This window comes from Bos indicus, chromosome 28, assembly GCF_029378745.1.
Source record: "Bos indicus isolate NIAB-ARS_2022 breed Sahiwal x Tharparkar chromosome 28, NIAB-ARS_B.indTharparkar_mat_pri_1.0, whole genome shotgun sequence".
Lineage (NCBI taxonomy): Eukaryota > Metazoa > Chordata > Mammalia > Artiodactyla > Bovidae > Bos > Bos indicus.
Genome location: NC_091787.1, coordinates 27,878,316 through 27,892,869, shown reverse-complemented (window position 1 = coordinate 27,892,869; position 14,554 = coordinate 27,878,316). Strand labels below are relative to the sequence as shown.

Sequence of the window (14,554 nt, the reverse complement as noted above, 5' to 3'; positions counted from 1 at the left end):
CATGAAGCCACCATCACCCTGATCCCAAAGCCACAAAAAGATATCAAAAAAGGGAAAATTACAGCCAGATATAACTGAAGAACAACACGGATTCAAAAATCTTCAAGAAAATACTAGCAAACTGAATCCAACACTACATTAAAAGGATTATACACCATGATCAAATGGGAGTTATGTCTACAGATGCTAGGACTTTTCAGTATCTGCAAATCAATCAGTGTGATACGCCACATTAACAAACTGAAGAATAAAAATCTTACAATCATCTCAATATACACAGAAAAAGCTTTTAATAAAATTCAACAATCATCTATGATAAAACTCTCCAGAAAGTGGGCTGAGAGGGCACCGACCGCAACATAATAAAGGCCATATATGACAAACCCACAGCTAACATCGTACTCACTGGTGAAAAGCTGAAAGCATTTCCTCTAAGATTAGGAAAAGACAAGGACGTCCACTCTCCTAACTCTTATTCAACAGTTTTTGAAGTCCTAGCCACAGCAATCAGAGAACAAGAAATAAAAGGAATCCAAACTGGAAAAGAAGCAAAACTGTCACTCTTTGCAGATGATGTGATAATAAAAGATTCCACCAGAAAACTTTTAGAGCTCATCAATGAATTTGGCAAAGTTGCAGGACATAAAATTAATACAGAGAAATCTATATACTAGATTAATACAGAGAAATCTATACACTAGTACATTTCTATACACTAACAACAAAAGATCAGAAAGAAAAACTAAGGAAACAATCTCATTTACTATCAGATCAAAATGGATAAAATAGGAATAAACCTACTAAAGAAGCAAAAGATCTGTACTCTAAAAACTATAAGATGTTGATGAAAAAAATCAAAGATGACACAAACAGAGGGAAAGATATATCACATTCTTGGATTTGGAGAATTAATTTTGACTATCCTATACAAGGCAATCTACAAATTCAATGCAATCCCTATCAAATTACCAATGCTTCCCTCCCCCCACAAAACTAGAACAAAAATGTTTTAAAGTTGTATGGTGACACAAAAGACCCCGAATAACCAAAGTAATCCTGAGAAAGTAAAATGGAGCTGCAGGAATCAGCTTCCTTGACTTCAGACTCTTCTACAAAACTACAGTAATCAAAAGAGTATGGTATTGGCACAAAATCAGAAATATAGATCAATGGAACAGGCTAGAAAGTCTGGAAATAAATCCATGCACCAATGGTCAATTAATCTGTGACAAAGTATGCAAAAATATACAACAGAGAAAAGACAGTCTCTTCAACAATGGTTCTTGGAAAACTGGATATTAATTGTAAAAGAATGAATTTAGAACATTCTCTAATATTGCATGCAAAAATAAATTCAAAATGGATTAAAGACCTAAATGTAAGGTTGGACACTATAAAACTCTAAGAAGAGAATGTAGGCAGAATACTCTTTGATACATAGCATAGCAACGTTTTTGGATCCACATTACAGTAATGAAAATAAAAACAGAAATAAACAAATGGAATCTAATTAAACTTAAGAGCTTTTGCACAGTAAAGGAAACCGTAAACAAAACGAAAAGACAACCCACAGAACGGGGGAAAATATTTGCAAAGGAAGTGACTGACAAGGGATCAATTGCCAAAATCTACAAACAGCTCATGTAGCTCAATTAAAAAAAAACAACAAAACCTCAAACCACCCAATTAAAAAATGGGCAGATCTAAATAGACCTTTCTCCAAAGAGGACATACAGACGGCCAAACAGCACATGAAAAGATGCTCAACACCACTAATTATTAGAGAAATGCAAATCAAAACCACAGTGAGGTATCACCTCACAGCAGTCAGCATGGCTATCATCGAAAAGTCTATAAACAGTGCTGGAGAGGGTGTGGAGAAAATAAAACCTTTGTTGGTGGGAAGGTAAGTTGGTACAACTATTATGGAGAATAGAATGCATGTTCCTTAAAAAACTAAAAATTGAGCTAACATATGATCCGGCAATCCTACTTCTGGCTACATATCCAGAGAAACCATAATTCAAAAGATACACGCACCTCAGTGTTCACTGCAGAACTATTTACAATAGCCAAGACATAGAAGCAACCTCAAAGTCCTCTGATAGAGGAATGGATAAAGAAGATGCGGTACACATATACAATGGAATGCTATTCAGCCATTACAGAGACTGCAATAATGCCATTTGCGGCAGGACTTAAAGATTATCTACGTAAAGTAAGTCAGAGAAAGACAAATATCATGTGATATCACTTATATATGGAATGTAAAGATGATACAAATAAACTTCTTTACAAAATAGAAACAGACTCACTGGCTTCAAAAACATACTCGTGGTAACCAAAGGGGAAAGGTAGAGGAAAGGATAAATTAGGTGTTTGGGATTAACACATACAAACCACTGTAGGTAAAATCAACAAGGACCTATTGCGTAGCACAAGGAACTCTACTCAATATTCTATGATAACCTATACGGGAAAGGAATCTGACAAAGAATGGGTATATGTATTTGTATAACTGAATCACTCCACTGTACATCTGAATCTAACACATTGTAAATCAGCTATGTATGTGTTAGTTGCTCAGTCATGTCCGACTCTTTGTGACCCCACGGACTGTAACCTGCCAGGTTCTTCTGTCCGTGGGATTCTCCAGGCAAGAATACTGGAGTGGGTTGCCATTTCCTTCTCCAGGAGATCTTCCCAACCAAGGGACTGGGTCTCCAGCATTGCAGGCACTCTTTACCATCTGAACCAACAGGGAAGCTCATCAACTATACCCCAATATAAGATGAAAATTAAATTAAAACAAAGTATTGAAGACTTAAAAAAAAAATGTGTGTACAATTGCACTCTAAGATTTTTAGAAACTAAAGCAAAAGGGAAAATCTGTTATTTGATTTTCATTTTTCAACAACAGAAGGAAAGGAGAGGAAAAAGTTTGTTAAAATGGTTATTTTTCTCCATTGGCTTAAATGTCCTCCTTGCAAAATAAAGATATTAGGCAAATTATTAAAAAAAAGAAAGTAAAAGAAAAAAAAAAGCTTCTTCATTCCCCAAACTAAAATCTATTTTTGGGGGTCAGAGAAACTATGCCCCAGAGAGTTTTAGGGACGTGAGGAACACTGTATCACAACCAGGGTCAAACCAGCATCAGTGCCCATGAGTTCTGACTCCCAGCCCAGTTCCCTGGCCACAGGGGCACAGCTCTTCTTCTGGGTACAAGTGTCCTGGGCCAGGTGAGTGGCAGCGGGCCACTGTGGGGGGTTGGGGGGGTGCTCACCGGTCAGGGTCATCGCTGAAGAAGTAGTTGACCTCCCCAAAGGTGCCCACATCATTGTCTGTTGCCTGAAACGGTAAGAACAAGAAGTCATTACTGCCTGAGCCAGCTGAGGCTCCAGTGTCACCAGGAAATGTCCACAGTGAATCCACGCTTCCCCTATATGGTTCCCCAGGCTCAGGCAGAATTTTCTAGAGCCATGTGGTTTAATAAGGTTTTCAGCATCACAAATGGAGATTTAATACTGGAGTGCACAGTTCCAAAGGACTGGTCTTCTCCCTAGATTCGTAACTTTGGGAAACCACCCTTCTGGACTCATGTCAGACATTCTCTGCAGATGCTCACAGGGCTTGGACCTGTGGAGAGAGACCCTGGACCAGAGGCATGGGGTCACAACTTGTAGGTTAGCAAAATATCTCAGAAGTGATGGTGGGTTCAACCATCTGGTGGCTTCCTTCAGTGACTCTCCTCCAGCCACCCAAACCTCCAAGGCAGATGTGCTACCCAGAGAGGGAGGCCCTGTGGGGAGATTTCTGGTGTTCCCCCTTCTTTAACCCTGGGAATTAATCCACTACACGCATGGGGCAGACTGTTATCTGGTTGGCAACCTCTTCTGCTGGAAGCAGTCTGCTGCCCAACCCCCCAGCCATCTTCTTTGGCATCTGTCTCTGCTCGAACAAGTGGTCTGAGTAGGGGCTGCTCTGCCCATGACCTCAGGGAGTGGTCCTTGACCACAGCTGGGGCCTGTGGTCAAAATCCTTCCCTGGGATTCTTATTGCTGCTGGGGATAAGAACTGTCCTCTGGGGTAGTGAAGCTGGAACGATGGTGAACTGGGAGCTGCTGGATGTGAGAGAGGATGAAAAGAAGGGCTGGTCCTGGTAATTCTAGAGTCCTGAACCTGACACCCCTTCCCACCTCAGTTTGGTTTGTGAGCCCAAGAAGATCTGTCTTATCCAGGCTGGTCCAAGTTGATTTCTGTCGCTGACAGTCAAAAGAGATTCGAGGGAGAGTGACATGCCTTATGCCTAATGATGATGGCAATAATGGTGACCACTGCCAGCCTACACTGCTATCAAACACTTTATATTGTCAAGGGCCACCCATGTTTATTATTACTCATTTTATCCTCACAACTGTCACAGCATGAGGAAAAAGATACACATTTCTACCCATCACACAGATTATAAAACAGGCCCAGACCACAGTGAGGTCCAGTGTAACCTTGCCACCACTCTAGGTCATCAGGAGGTTCAAGCATAGCTGGGCAGTAGCTGGGATTCCCTACTCTGAGTCCAGGGTTCCTCTCTTTAGGCCACCCGACCCTCACCATCCCCTCCCTTCTCAGGACGATGGTAGTTACAATGGAGGTCTGGCTTTTGTGGTTGGGATTTCTGGGCTTCTGCATCGCCCCTGGTGTGGTTACATCCACAGTACAGACGAAGTGACACCATTCAAGTGTTTATTCAGCAGTTCCTTAGTAAACATGTGCTCCATACCAGGCACTGTGGCCTCTGCTCCCTCCCAGGCCACGGCCCTAGAGCCGGGCAAACTGCTTCCCGACACCAACACCAGGAGAGAAAGGCCTTGGGCTGACCTTGGGGTCATCTGTTTTTCACTCGTAGCGTCTTGATAAGATCACAGTTGGATAAAGGTTCTGTTGCTAAAAATTTGTTTCAATATATTTTATTGAATATATCAACTGAATATATTCAGTACATTTATTTTTTAGTTCTGAGGTGTAATTAATGAAAATTATTTTATAACTTCATTACACATAAGTTATGATAATATGTGATAGTGTGAAAGTGTTAGTCACTCAATCATGTCTGACTCTTTGCGATCCCATGGATTATAGCCTTCCAGGCTCCTCTGCCCATGGAATTCTTCAGGCAAGAATACTGGAGTGGGTAGCCATTCCCTTCTCCAGGGGATCTTCCTGACCCAGGGATCAAACCCAAGTTTCCTGCATTGCAGGCAGATCCTTTACCATCTGAGCCATCAGGGAAGCCCTGATATTACATTGAGGTATAACCAACAATGGAAAGGATTCCCATTATTGAGTTAATTAACTACCTATAACCTTACAGATTTCCCTTTTTTCCCCCCGTTTGGTGAGAACACTTAAATTCTACTCTCTCAGCAAATTTCAATTGTACAACACACTGTTATCTACTACAGCCACCACGTTATGCATTAGATCCCCAGACCTTACTCATCTTAAAACTGAACGTTTGTATCCATTTATCAGTATCTCCCTATTTCTCTCTCACTCAATACCTTGGTACTAAATACTTTTTTGAGATTCCTTTTACAATTCTTAGGTTCTGTGAAATCTGTTACTTCTGTGTGCTTTATGATAAACCTGAATTTTCAAAAAAAATGCTCATTTGTGTTCAGTATGTTCAGTTCAGGAAGGCAGAGAAATAAATGATATATTTCTATTCCAAATGATTTAAATGGAAAAAAATGTGTTTATACTCAAAGGGTTAAAATCTTAGTTTTCCAGAAGGCTTGGTTACCCAGAAGGAAGCCATCTCCAGGGGCTGTGGGCAGCCTGCTTTGTAGGACGGCCTTCTGTATCCAATTTCCACGTAATATCGCCACTGTGCTCAGCAGACTCTGGGCCTCTGTCCTCCCGCTGCCCTGGCCAGGCTCTGAGCACATCCCAGGTTCCCAGGGCACGCAGGGCAAATAAGTGGAAACATCAATGCCAAGCCACGCAACCCATCCTCCAACCCAAGACTGACTCCCCGGCAGACCCTCCCCTGTGCCTGAGACACTCGACAATTCCTTTACCAGCTCCTCGAGCTTGTCATGCGTTTCATCTTCATAACGACTCTGTGTTGCTGCTGTTCAGTCGCTCGGTCCTGTCTGACTCTTTGCAGCCCCACTGGCTGCAGCATGCTTGGTAGGTGCTGTTATTAGTACTACCCCCAGTTTACAGATGGGGAAACTGAGGCACAGAAAGGGTAAACAGCTTATTCGAGGCTTCTCAGCTCAAAAAGTGGCAGAGTTAGGATCTGAACCCAGAATCAGCTTGCCACACCCTTCACCTCAATGTGTTCTTGCTTCTAAACCAAGAAGAGAACCTGTTCTCAGACGGAGAGGTGCCTGGTTATTCCAGGAGAGAGAAGAACACAACCCCTCATCATAAGCCCACCTATCATCTCACCTTTCAGGGGCCAGAGAAGTGGGGGAGGTGCCCATAAGCCCCTCCGGTTCCACCAGCAATCAACCACATGTATGGTATTACAGGCTACAATAACTGTAGCCTGGTCTGGGGAGGAGACGATCAGATGCCATCAAGCCCTTTGGCGAGCGGTCAGTGCAATGTAGAGACCCCACTTCCAGGTCAGCGTTAATAGCTGAGGTCATTATGTGACCAAAGAGCAATCCCCTGGGGCCTCAGCATTCTCATTTATCAAAGAAAAGGGTCTTGGGAAGCAAGAGGGGCAGAGCCGCGTCTGCCGGGCTCACCTCCTAGCCTAGATGGTGCCAGCACCCAGCAAGTGCTTCACAAATGCTTGGAAAATGAGTGAATCAATTCTAGCAAGAAGGGAGAAGTGAAGAGATGGGGGCAAAGGCGAGAAGAGAGGATTCTAAGGAAAATGGAGGGGCAAAGAGGACAGGGAAAAGGAGGGGCGAGGCCCAGAGGCGCAGAGGGGGTCAGCAGAGTGGGCGTTTCCTGCCCCTGAAGGTCACATCAGGACCCTGGGGGAAGCCCTTCACATGGGTGTGTCCTATGGAACTGCACTTGGCCTGCTAGAGTGGGGAGGGCCCCTGAGGTCCCCCATCCAGTCCCCTTCACGGTGAGGCTCAGGGAAATTAGGTGATGAGCCCCTGGGGATAAGACGGGACTGTCTTCTGTCTCTAGGCTGACACTGGCCTCTACCACCCCTCCGAGTCCCCACTCCCTCCCCGAGTGGGCTGAGCACAGCCTGGTTCCCACGGTGACCTCCTTCCCGGGGGGCCTCTTGCTGCCTGCCCAGGCCGCCGATGCTGACCAGGGAAGATTTGTGAGTCCTTTACTGCCACCGTCTAATGACCGTATGAAATATGTATGCCTGGTGAAGAGGAGAGGGAGAACTTTCATTTTTCAAGTGCATGAAGCAGAATAATATGAAGACGAAAAACTGCTTCTGTGCGCCTGCCAGGGTGGGGGCAGCCGGGACTGACACAGAGGGAGGGCCTGGCTGGGGTGCTCGGGCCAGGGCCAGGCTGTAGTGCGGCCAGTCAGGGGCCCTGTGCCCAGGACAAGGCAGCCAACTGGACCCACTAGGCAGCCCTGCGGGAGACCCTCCTTTACAGTCATCCTTAGCCGTGCAGTCCGGCCTCATCTCAGCTGGACCACGTGCAGCTCTGGGACCTGACATGTCCTCCGGCTCCCCAAGGTTGGGTCAGGCCTCCATCCTGCCAGAGACAGCCTGACTGCACAGAGGGATGAAGCTGTGCCAGGGTGGGGTTGTGGCTCAGGAAAGCTCGGATCTCCGTCATCTGTAGCTACACCTGCATTCACATACACACCACACAGGTTAAGGTGTACTATACACTTAACTCAAAAAAGATTTTGAGCCCTGTGCCAGGCAGGCACACCAGGGGATACAGAAATAAGGTACAGACTTGTCTGTCAAGGGGAGGGAACAGGGCACACACAGGCAGATTTCAGGAATGGCAGACTGTTCCCAACGGCACATGTTTCAATGTGCCAAAGTCCAAAGTCCCAACGGCAGATTGTTTCATTCTGACCACATCTATAAATGGTAGGTGCTTAAATAGCCCTCGGATCTTGTCTTTAACAGACAAGGAAAGAGACAGGATGATAAGGAACTTGCCCGAGATGTCACACCTGCTAAGCAACAGAGCTCGCTTCCGAATCCCTGTGCTGAAAACCATTTAGCACCTTGTGGGACAGGCCCTGGGAGCTCCATCCTGTGGAGGCCAGGGAGCAGCTCGGTTCTACCTGCTCTGCTACCGGCCTGCAACCTGGCCCATGCAGGCAGGGCTCTGTCCCACCCACTTACTGCTGGTTACCGTACTTTTCACAACAATCTCCTTCCCAGACCTTGCTTTGTGCTTGAGCAACGGAAAGATCAACAGATGAATTAGGTGCCAGACAGTGACCACTGGCTCCCCTTTAAGAAGGTGGGTTTGAGGAGTGACCAGGGGACAGTGCAGAGAGAACAAATGTCCTCCTCAGGCCATGAACACCCCCCTCCCTCCTGCCATGTTCTGAGAACGCTCTGTCTCCCTAAAGGGTCACCCCCAGGATCTTTCAGGCCAGTCAGAGGGCTGCAAGGATGGGGGAAGGGGATGGCCAGGATGGGTGGCTCTCACACTGTACCTGGTGACTCTAAGAAATGCAGAACCAGGGTTCCAGGTGGGCCCCTGAGCTGTGCTCCTGGCCCTCCCTCTGACGCCTGTGTGACCCCGCTGCTATCCCACCTGGGCTAGAGTCTCACCCACAGGTACATACTAGCACATTCTGCCACTTGCCAAGATGCTCACAAGAGGCCCAGGGATAAGGTGGCAAAACCTGGGGACCACGGCATCAAGGCTCTGCACAGTCCAGCTGGCCTTGGTGATTCTGCATCCAGGTCTCCCTGATGAACCCAAAGCGTCCTCCTGCCTGGTCAACCACAGCTGCTGTCCACACTCTGGCCCCGCCCTCAGAGCCCACCCCTAGAGCCCCCTCCCTTAGGGAGCTCCCTGGCTGCTCACTGTTCTTGGCCTGAGAGCCCCTAGCTGGACCGGTTTGGGAACAGTCTGCCATTCCTGAAATCTGCCTGTGTGAGTCCCGTTCCCTCCTCTTGACAGACAAGTCTGTACCTTATTTCTATATCCCCTGGTGTGCCTGGCACAGGGCTCAAAATCTGCCAAATTTAGTAAAGTCTGGGATTTTCATTGCCAGACACTGAGGGCTAGCTTGGCCTTCCTTCTGCTGGGGGGCTAATGCTCCCTATCAGCAGGGCAGGGGCTTCTTGGGTGGCTCAGGAGGCAGGGCTGGGGTTCATAAAGCATCCCCAGTGAGTCTCCCAAGCTCAGATCTCTTGTCCAAGCTCTGTACTGACCAAACCCCAGAGGCAAGTGGGGTGGGGGCGAGCACTCAGTGAAGGGCCCTCACAGTCAGCCTGTGGCACGTGCAGGGCAGGTGAGGAGGGCACAGTGGGTCTGGAGGGGCCGATGGGGGGGCACCTGGCATACCTCAGAAACAACCTCTACCAAGATGATGACCAGACTTGCGCTCAGTCATGTACTCAGTAAACACTTTCTGACATTTCCAATGTGCCAGCTACCATCCCAGGCCTTATGCTACAGTCATAAGCATGACAACACCCTTGCTGGAATGTGACTTACAATCAGAAAGCAGAGACAGACAATAACGGAGAAGAGAAATAGCTAAATAACAGACAGTCACAAGAATGTTGGGGAAATACAGAAGATGGGCTAGCAGGTGACTGGGGTTGCCGGTTTAGATCGATTTGTCTGTGAGAGGCTCCTTGGCAAAGTGTACTTGGGTCCACAGGACAGTCATGGCTAGACACCGAGAAGCCCGGTAGGTCCTGGTGAGAACTGCTCTCACTGAGGCCTGGAGGTGGCTCAGACTGTCTCTGCCTCCCCAGCAGAAGCGTCTGCAGCCCAGGAAGACCACCGGCAGGTCAGCATCTGTCCCTGTGGTCAGTTCGAGGGAGACGGTTCGGCTGGGACTGGCTGCTGCCCAGGGCCTGATTTATAAGGCATCTCCTCTGATTCTCCCCAACACTGGCATTACTAGCAAAACTAATTCCCTCATTTGGGCCTTTATAATTGCATCCAAGAGTGCTTATTTCCGTGATGGACAATGCTGGCAGAAGTGTAATTTTCTTCTGCTGACAAAAAGGAGAAAAAATAAATACACGGGGGGGGAAAATTCCAAAGGTTAAGACAAGGTGAACCTGCAGTGGGGGAACAGCCATCCCTAGACGGGCCAGGCTGTGTCAGAAACATCCAACTCTCCCCTGGCTCTAGGGTGGGGCGGGGGGCAGAGGACCCCCTGCCATTTCCCTTTGAGCACTTACTGTGTGTCAGGAGCTGTGCCGGGCATTTCCCATGCTCTATTTCATCCTGTCTCCCCCAGAGTCCTATGGGACCAGCACCAATATTATTTCTGTCTCAGAGATGGAAGGAACTGAGGCTCAGAAAGGTTGGTCAACTTGCCCAAGGTCAAACAGTACCAGAACATGAACCCAATACAGTCAACTGCAAGACAGATGCTCTCAGCCACTCCCCTCCCCTCCAGCCGGTCCCCCGTCGGCAGGGCCAGGGAGAGGCGTCCTCCTGCAGTTTGAGAGCTCAGCCACAGGGTCCAGCTGCTCCCACCAGGCCACTGTCCCCACCCTGGAGATGAGGCCCCCACAGGCAGTCTTTTCCTTCAGAGGCTCTGCCTCCAGCCTCTGCCTGGAGTGGGTGGGCTCCAGCAATTCTGGTTGTACCCATCACAGAGGACACAGGGGCTTCTGGCGTGGTGTCCTCAGCCAAGACACCTGGCCCTCAAAGCAAGTCCCCCGCTCCATCTCGTCCCACCCAAGCTTAGTCTTGGTGTGTGCAGGTGGCTCAGGGCCTAGACTGGGGGAGGCTGCCATCTGCTAAAGACGGGGGCAGCCTGGTGGCTGTGGGCACCCTACTGACTTGCGCAGGGCTTTTCCCTAGCACCTTGGGGATATAACTCTCCCTTCAACTTCAATGGCAGGGCTCTATACTCAGACCAGCTCCCTGCCCTCTGATGCTCATCACAGCGTTTCACCCCGACTCCCAAGGACCTGTCATGTCAACAGCGGTCAGGTCCTCCTGTCTCTTCCCCAAAGCTCCCTCCTGACCCAGCCTTTTTGACAGTGAGCAGACGCCATCTCTCACCCTCTTCCATTCACTTGCCCTGGGCCAGGGGCCTCCCTTGCAGGCTCTCTGCCTTGCCGATACCATTTCCATGGGTTCCCAAACCGTCCTGTCATCCCTCGTCATGGCGCTGCAGACGCCCATCCATTGATGCTGGGCCTTAAGCCCCAACCTGACTCCCACCTGCTCGGGCCCCCTGGGTCTACCTCTGGCTCAGCAGAAGCTGCTGCACTCTGATACCCTGATCCCCCACCTCGGGCAGACGCCCTTCTCACTCCTGTTTCTAAACACCACCCCTCTGCCCTTCTTTATGGCTAGAAAGTCCTGCTCTTGTGTCTTCTCTCATCCATCCTATGCCGTCTCAGTTTCCTCGACCTCACTCTCTCTTCTCTACACACACATGTACACACTCCTTGCCACTCACCCTCTCTCTCTCCCTCCCTGTGTCTCGGGCAGCTCCCCATACCTCCCTGTCCTCACATACTCTCACCCTCACATACTCTCACATAAACCTGTCTGGCTCAGATGGACCACATCCTGCCACATACTCACATATACCAGCACATGAGCATCTGCACCCGCCCTCAGTCTTGAGCCACCCCTACCCTGATCCCAGCCTCAGCCCCTGTGGCCCCTCCACACCCCTTCCCCAGCCACCTATGCGCCTCTTCCTGGGGCCGGCAGCTGGCAGGCACACACTCAATCACTCCCCACCAGCGTCCGCACTCCCGTCACGCACGCTTGCCCGGATGCCCCGCATGGGCTTCTGCTCTGAAGCAAGGCGGGCCCAGCTGCCTTCCCCAGCAGCCCCAGGTCCCGGCAGCCGTGGCAGGCAGTGGGCACCGGCGAGCAGTTCTGCTCCTGTGCACAAATCTGCAGAGAAGGGCACACAGTACAATTTGTTCAGGAAACAATAGCAATGTTTGACATGTCATAAGGATTGATGGAGCAGAAATTTACATGGGAGAATGCATTTTTAAACAGCTCCACAGAGCCCCGGTGCTTCACTGGTAATGCTTTCCACATTTATCTTTCACTGAGCCCCTCTGAATAACTCTTTAAACTATGTAAGATTAACTGCACTCTTGCAAGCTTGCGGTGGGGTGGTAGTGGTTGGGGGTTGTTGCTGTGTGAGGCAGGGAAGGACTCCTCTGGAGGAACCCAGTATCCCAGAGGCTGGGGTGGCCTCCACTTGGCCTGAGTAGGCCCTCTCCCCTATTGCCACACTCCCTCCCATGTGGCTGTGGACGAGGATTTCAGCTTCTCTCTAGGACACAAAGCCTATGACCAGGAAATAGCATCTGGTCTGCGCCCACTTCCAGGGAAATGCTTGTTGTGTCATTTCTGTCGTCATCTCAGAAGGAAGCTATCTGACCCAAGAAGGAAGCCAGGGCTCACGGGTGAGGGCATGGTGAGGGGTGGGCAAATGAGGTTTGGCTGGAAGTTGTTGCTGTGAGTACCTTCCTGGGGGTTCTTGGCCTGGGGGTGGGGTGCCACACTCCTGGGAGGAAAAGAAATGGCAGCAGTAAAGAAATGACAGTAAGGAAAGGCCTCCCACTGGACGTCATGTAGGGTAAGAAGGTGAGTGCTCTGGGTGGGCAGTGGGACCAGGGAGTGAGCAAGAGGGTGCAGGAGAGATCCCGGGGAGGCTGTGGGCCATGGGAAGAAAGATACATTCAGGAAAGTCCCCGGGGCCTGCTCTCGGCCTTCTGAGTGTGAGGAGGCTTCAGGACAAAGGCTGGGGACAGAGGCTCAGAGCCCACGATCAGCTGAGTCGCCGAGTGGGAGGGCAGTTAGGAAAGCGTGGGGACCCGGTGGGTGGTGGACCTGGGGTGGATGGCCACCACTCCATGGCGCATGCCCACGCCGCGCTACCTGCGGTCCTAGCACTGAGCGCAGAGGAGGCCTCAGGATGTCTCAGTCCACCTTCCCTACGGGAGTCAACAGCCAGTGGGACGTGGGGAGAGCCCCTCTGCTCTGCCTGCTGGAGGGTGAGAAATGTCCTTCTCCCTGGGAGGCCAGCACCAAGGCCCTCAAAAGGACCTGTGGCTCTGTGCAGGGTCGTGAAAATCCCTCCAAAAGGGGAGGGCGAGATCTGGGGTCTGGTCCAGCTTCTGCCCAAACATCAGCTGTGGGACTCTGAGGAAGACCCTGGCTTCTCGGCCCACATGCTGCAGAGCCTCCTGACCATCTGCCTGCTTCTCCTCTGATGCTAGCAGCCCGTCCTCCACCAGAGCCAGACGGAGCATCTGGCCACATGGGACACCATTCTCCAGCTTAGAAGACTCCCAGGGCGCTGAAGACAGTCCCAACTGCTTGTGGCATCCCTGAGGCCTGATGTGGGCCAGCCTCTGTGGCCTCTGACTTCCTTTCCTGGCCTATTTGCCAACAACCACGGTCACATGCTCTCTAATCCTGTTTCTCATCTGTAAAATGGGGATAATGACAGCAGCTGCCTCATGGGATTGGTGTGGGGAGACCCGTGCCTGGCACATAGGAACCTGCTGTCCAAGTGGAGCCAGTATTCATCGTTCCACGCACAGTTCTAACTATTCACTCTTTCTGGCCCTCAGCAGACCTGCTCCTGCTGAGCCCTCTCTCAGCCTGGCCCTCCTGCCTGCAGCGGGCTGGTGGAGGAGGAGGGGAGTGGCCCTGAGCCCTGTGGGAGGGGGAGCTCCAGCAGGGGCCAGACCCAAGCCCCGCCTATTGCTGTGTCCATCTGCAGCAGGGGGAGGAGGAATGAAAGCTAAGAATGGGCTGACAAGCACACTTAAGGCGTGGGGTCCTCAGCTTGCTTGTTACTGAAGACATGGTGTTGTTCTTGGGCTCCTCCACCCCTTCCTTATTTCTCTCTATTTTAAAACCTGGAAATAAAAACTGATGGGGAGCAAATTGCTCTGGCCAGAGGCTCTGTGCTTAAAGAAGTTGTCACAGGAAAGCAATTACGGGATGTCAAGGGCTGTCAGGGTGACCATGGCTGCCTGCACCTCATGCCTGACGCTGCCTGGTGGTCCCCGGGCCTCCTGCTGGGGAGATGCCACATTGGTCTAGGGGGCCCCACGGAGGCAGGGGGATAACTGCCATCACTGTCCTCTGAGTGTCAGCTCTGGGCCTGGCAGAGCTGTGAGAAACGTGGCATGATTTGGCCCTAGTCCTTAAAGCGACCAGCAAGATGGGACCACAATCCCATTTTACAGGTGAAGCAATTCCAGCTGATATGACTGCAAAAACAGAAACAGCAGCTCACTCTTGCTTAGTCCTTACTGGGCTCTAGGATTTACTCCAAGAAATCTACAAATATTAGCACATTTCATCTCCACTCCTACTCTGTGAGATAAGTACTAATTCTACCCTCATTGTAGGGAAAGTGCTCGGCTGCAGCAGAAGCTTCCGGCACCACACAC

General features: G+C 49.9%; 1 protein-coding gene across 3 annotated transcripts in view; it reads right to left on the bottom strand.

Annotated features, from left to right (window-relative positions):
• Positions 1–14,554, bottom strand: part of LOC109553682 (cadherin-23-like) — a 392,820-nt gene that overhangs the window by 81,819 nt on the left and 296,447 nt on the right. For all 3 annotated transcript variants that reach the window (XM_070781989.1, XM_070781991.1, XM_070781990.1), the window contains one exon: positions 3,284–3,348. In XM_070781989.1, coding sequence (XP_070638090.1) covers positions 3,284–3,348 — 65 coding nt within the window. The remainder of the gene's footprint in view (positions 1–3,283; positions 3,349–14,554) is intronic.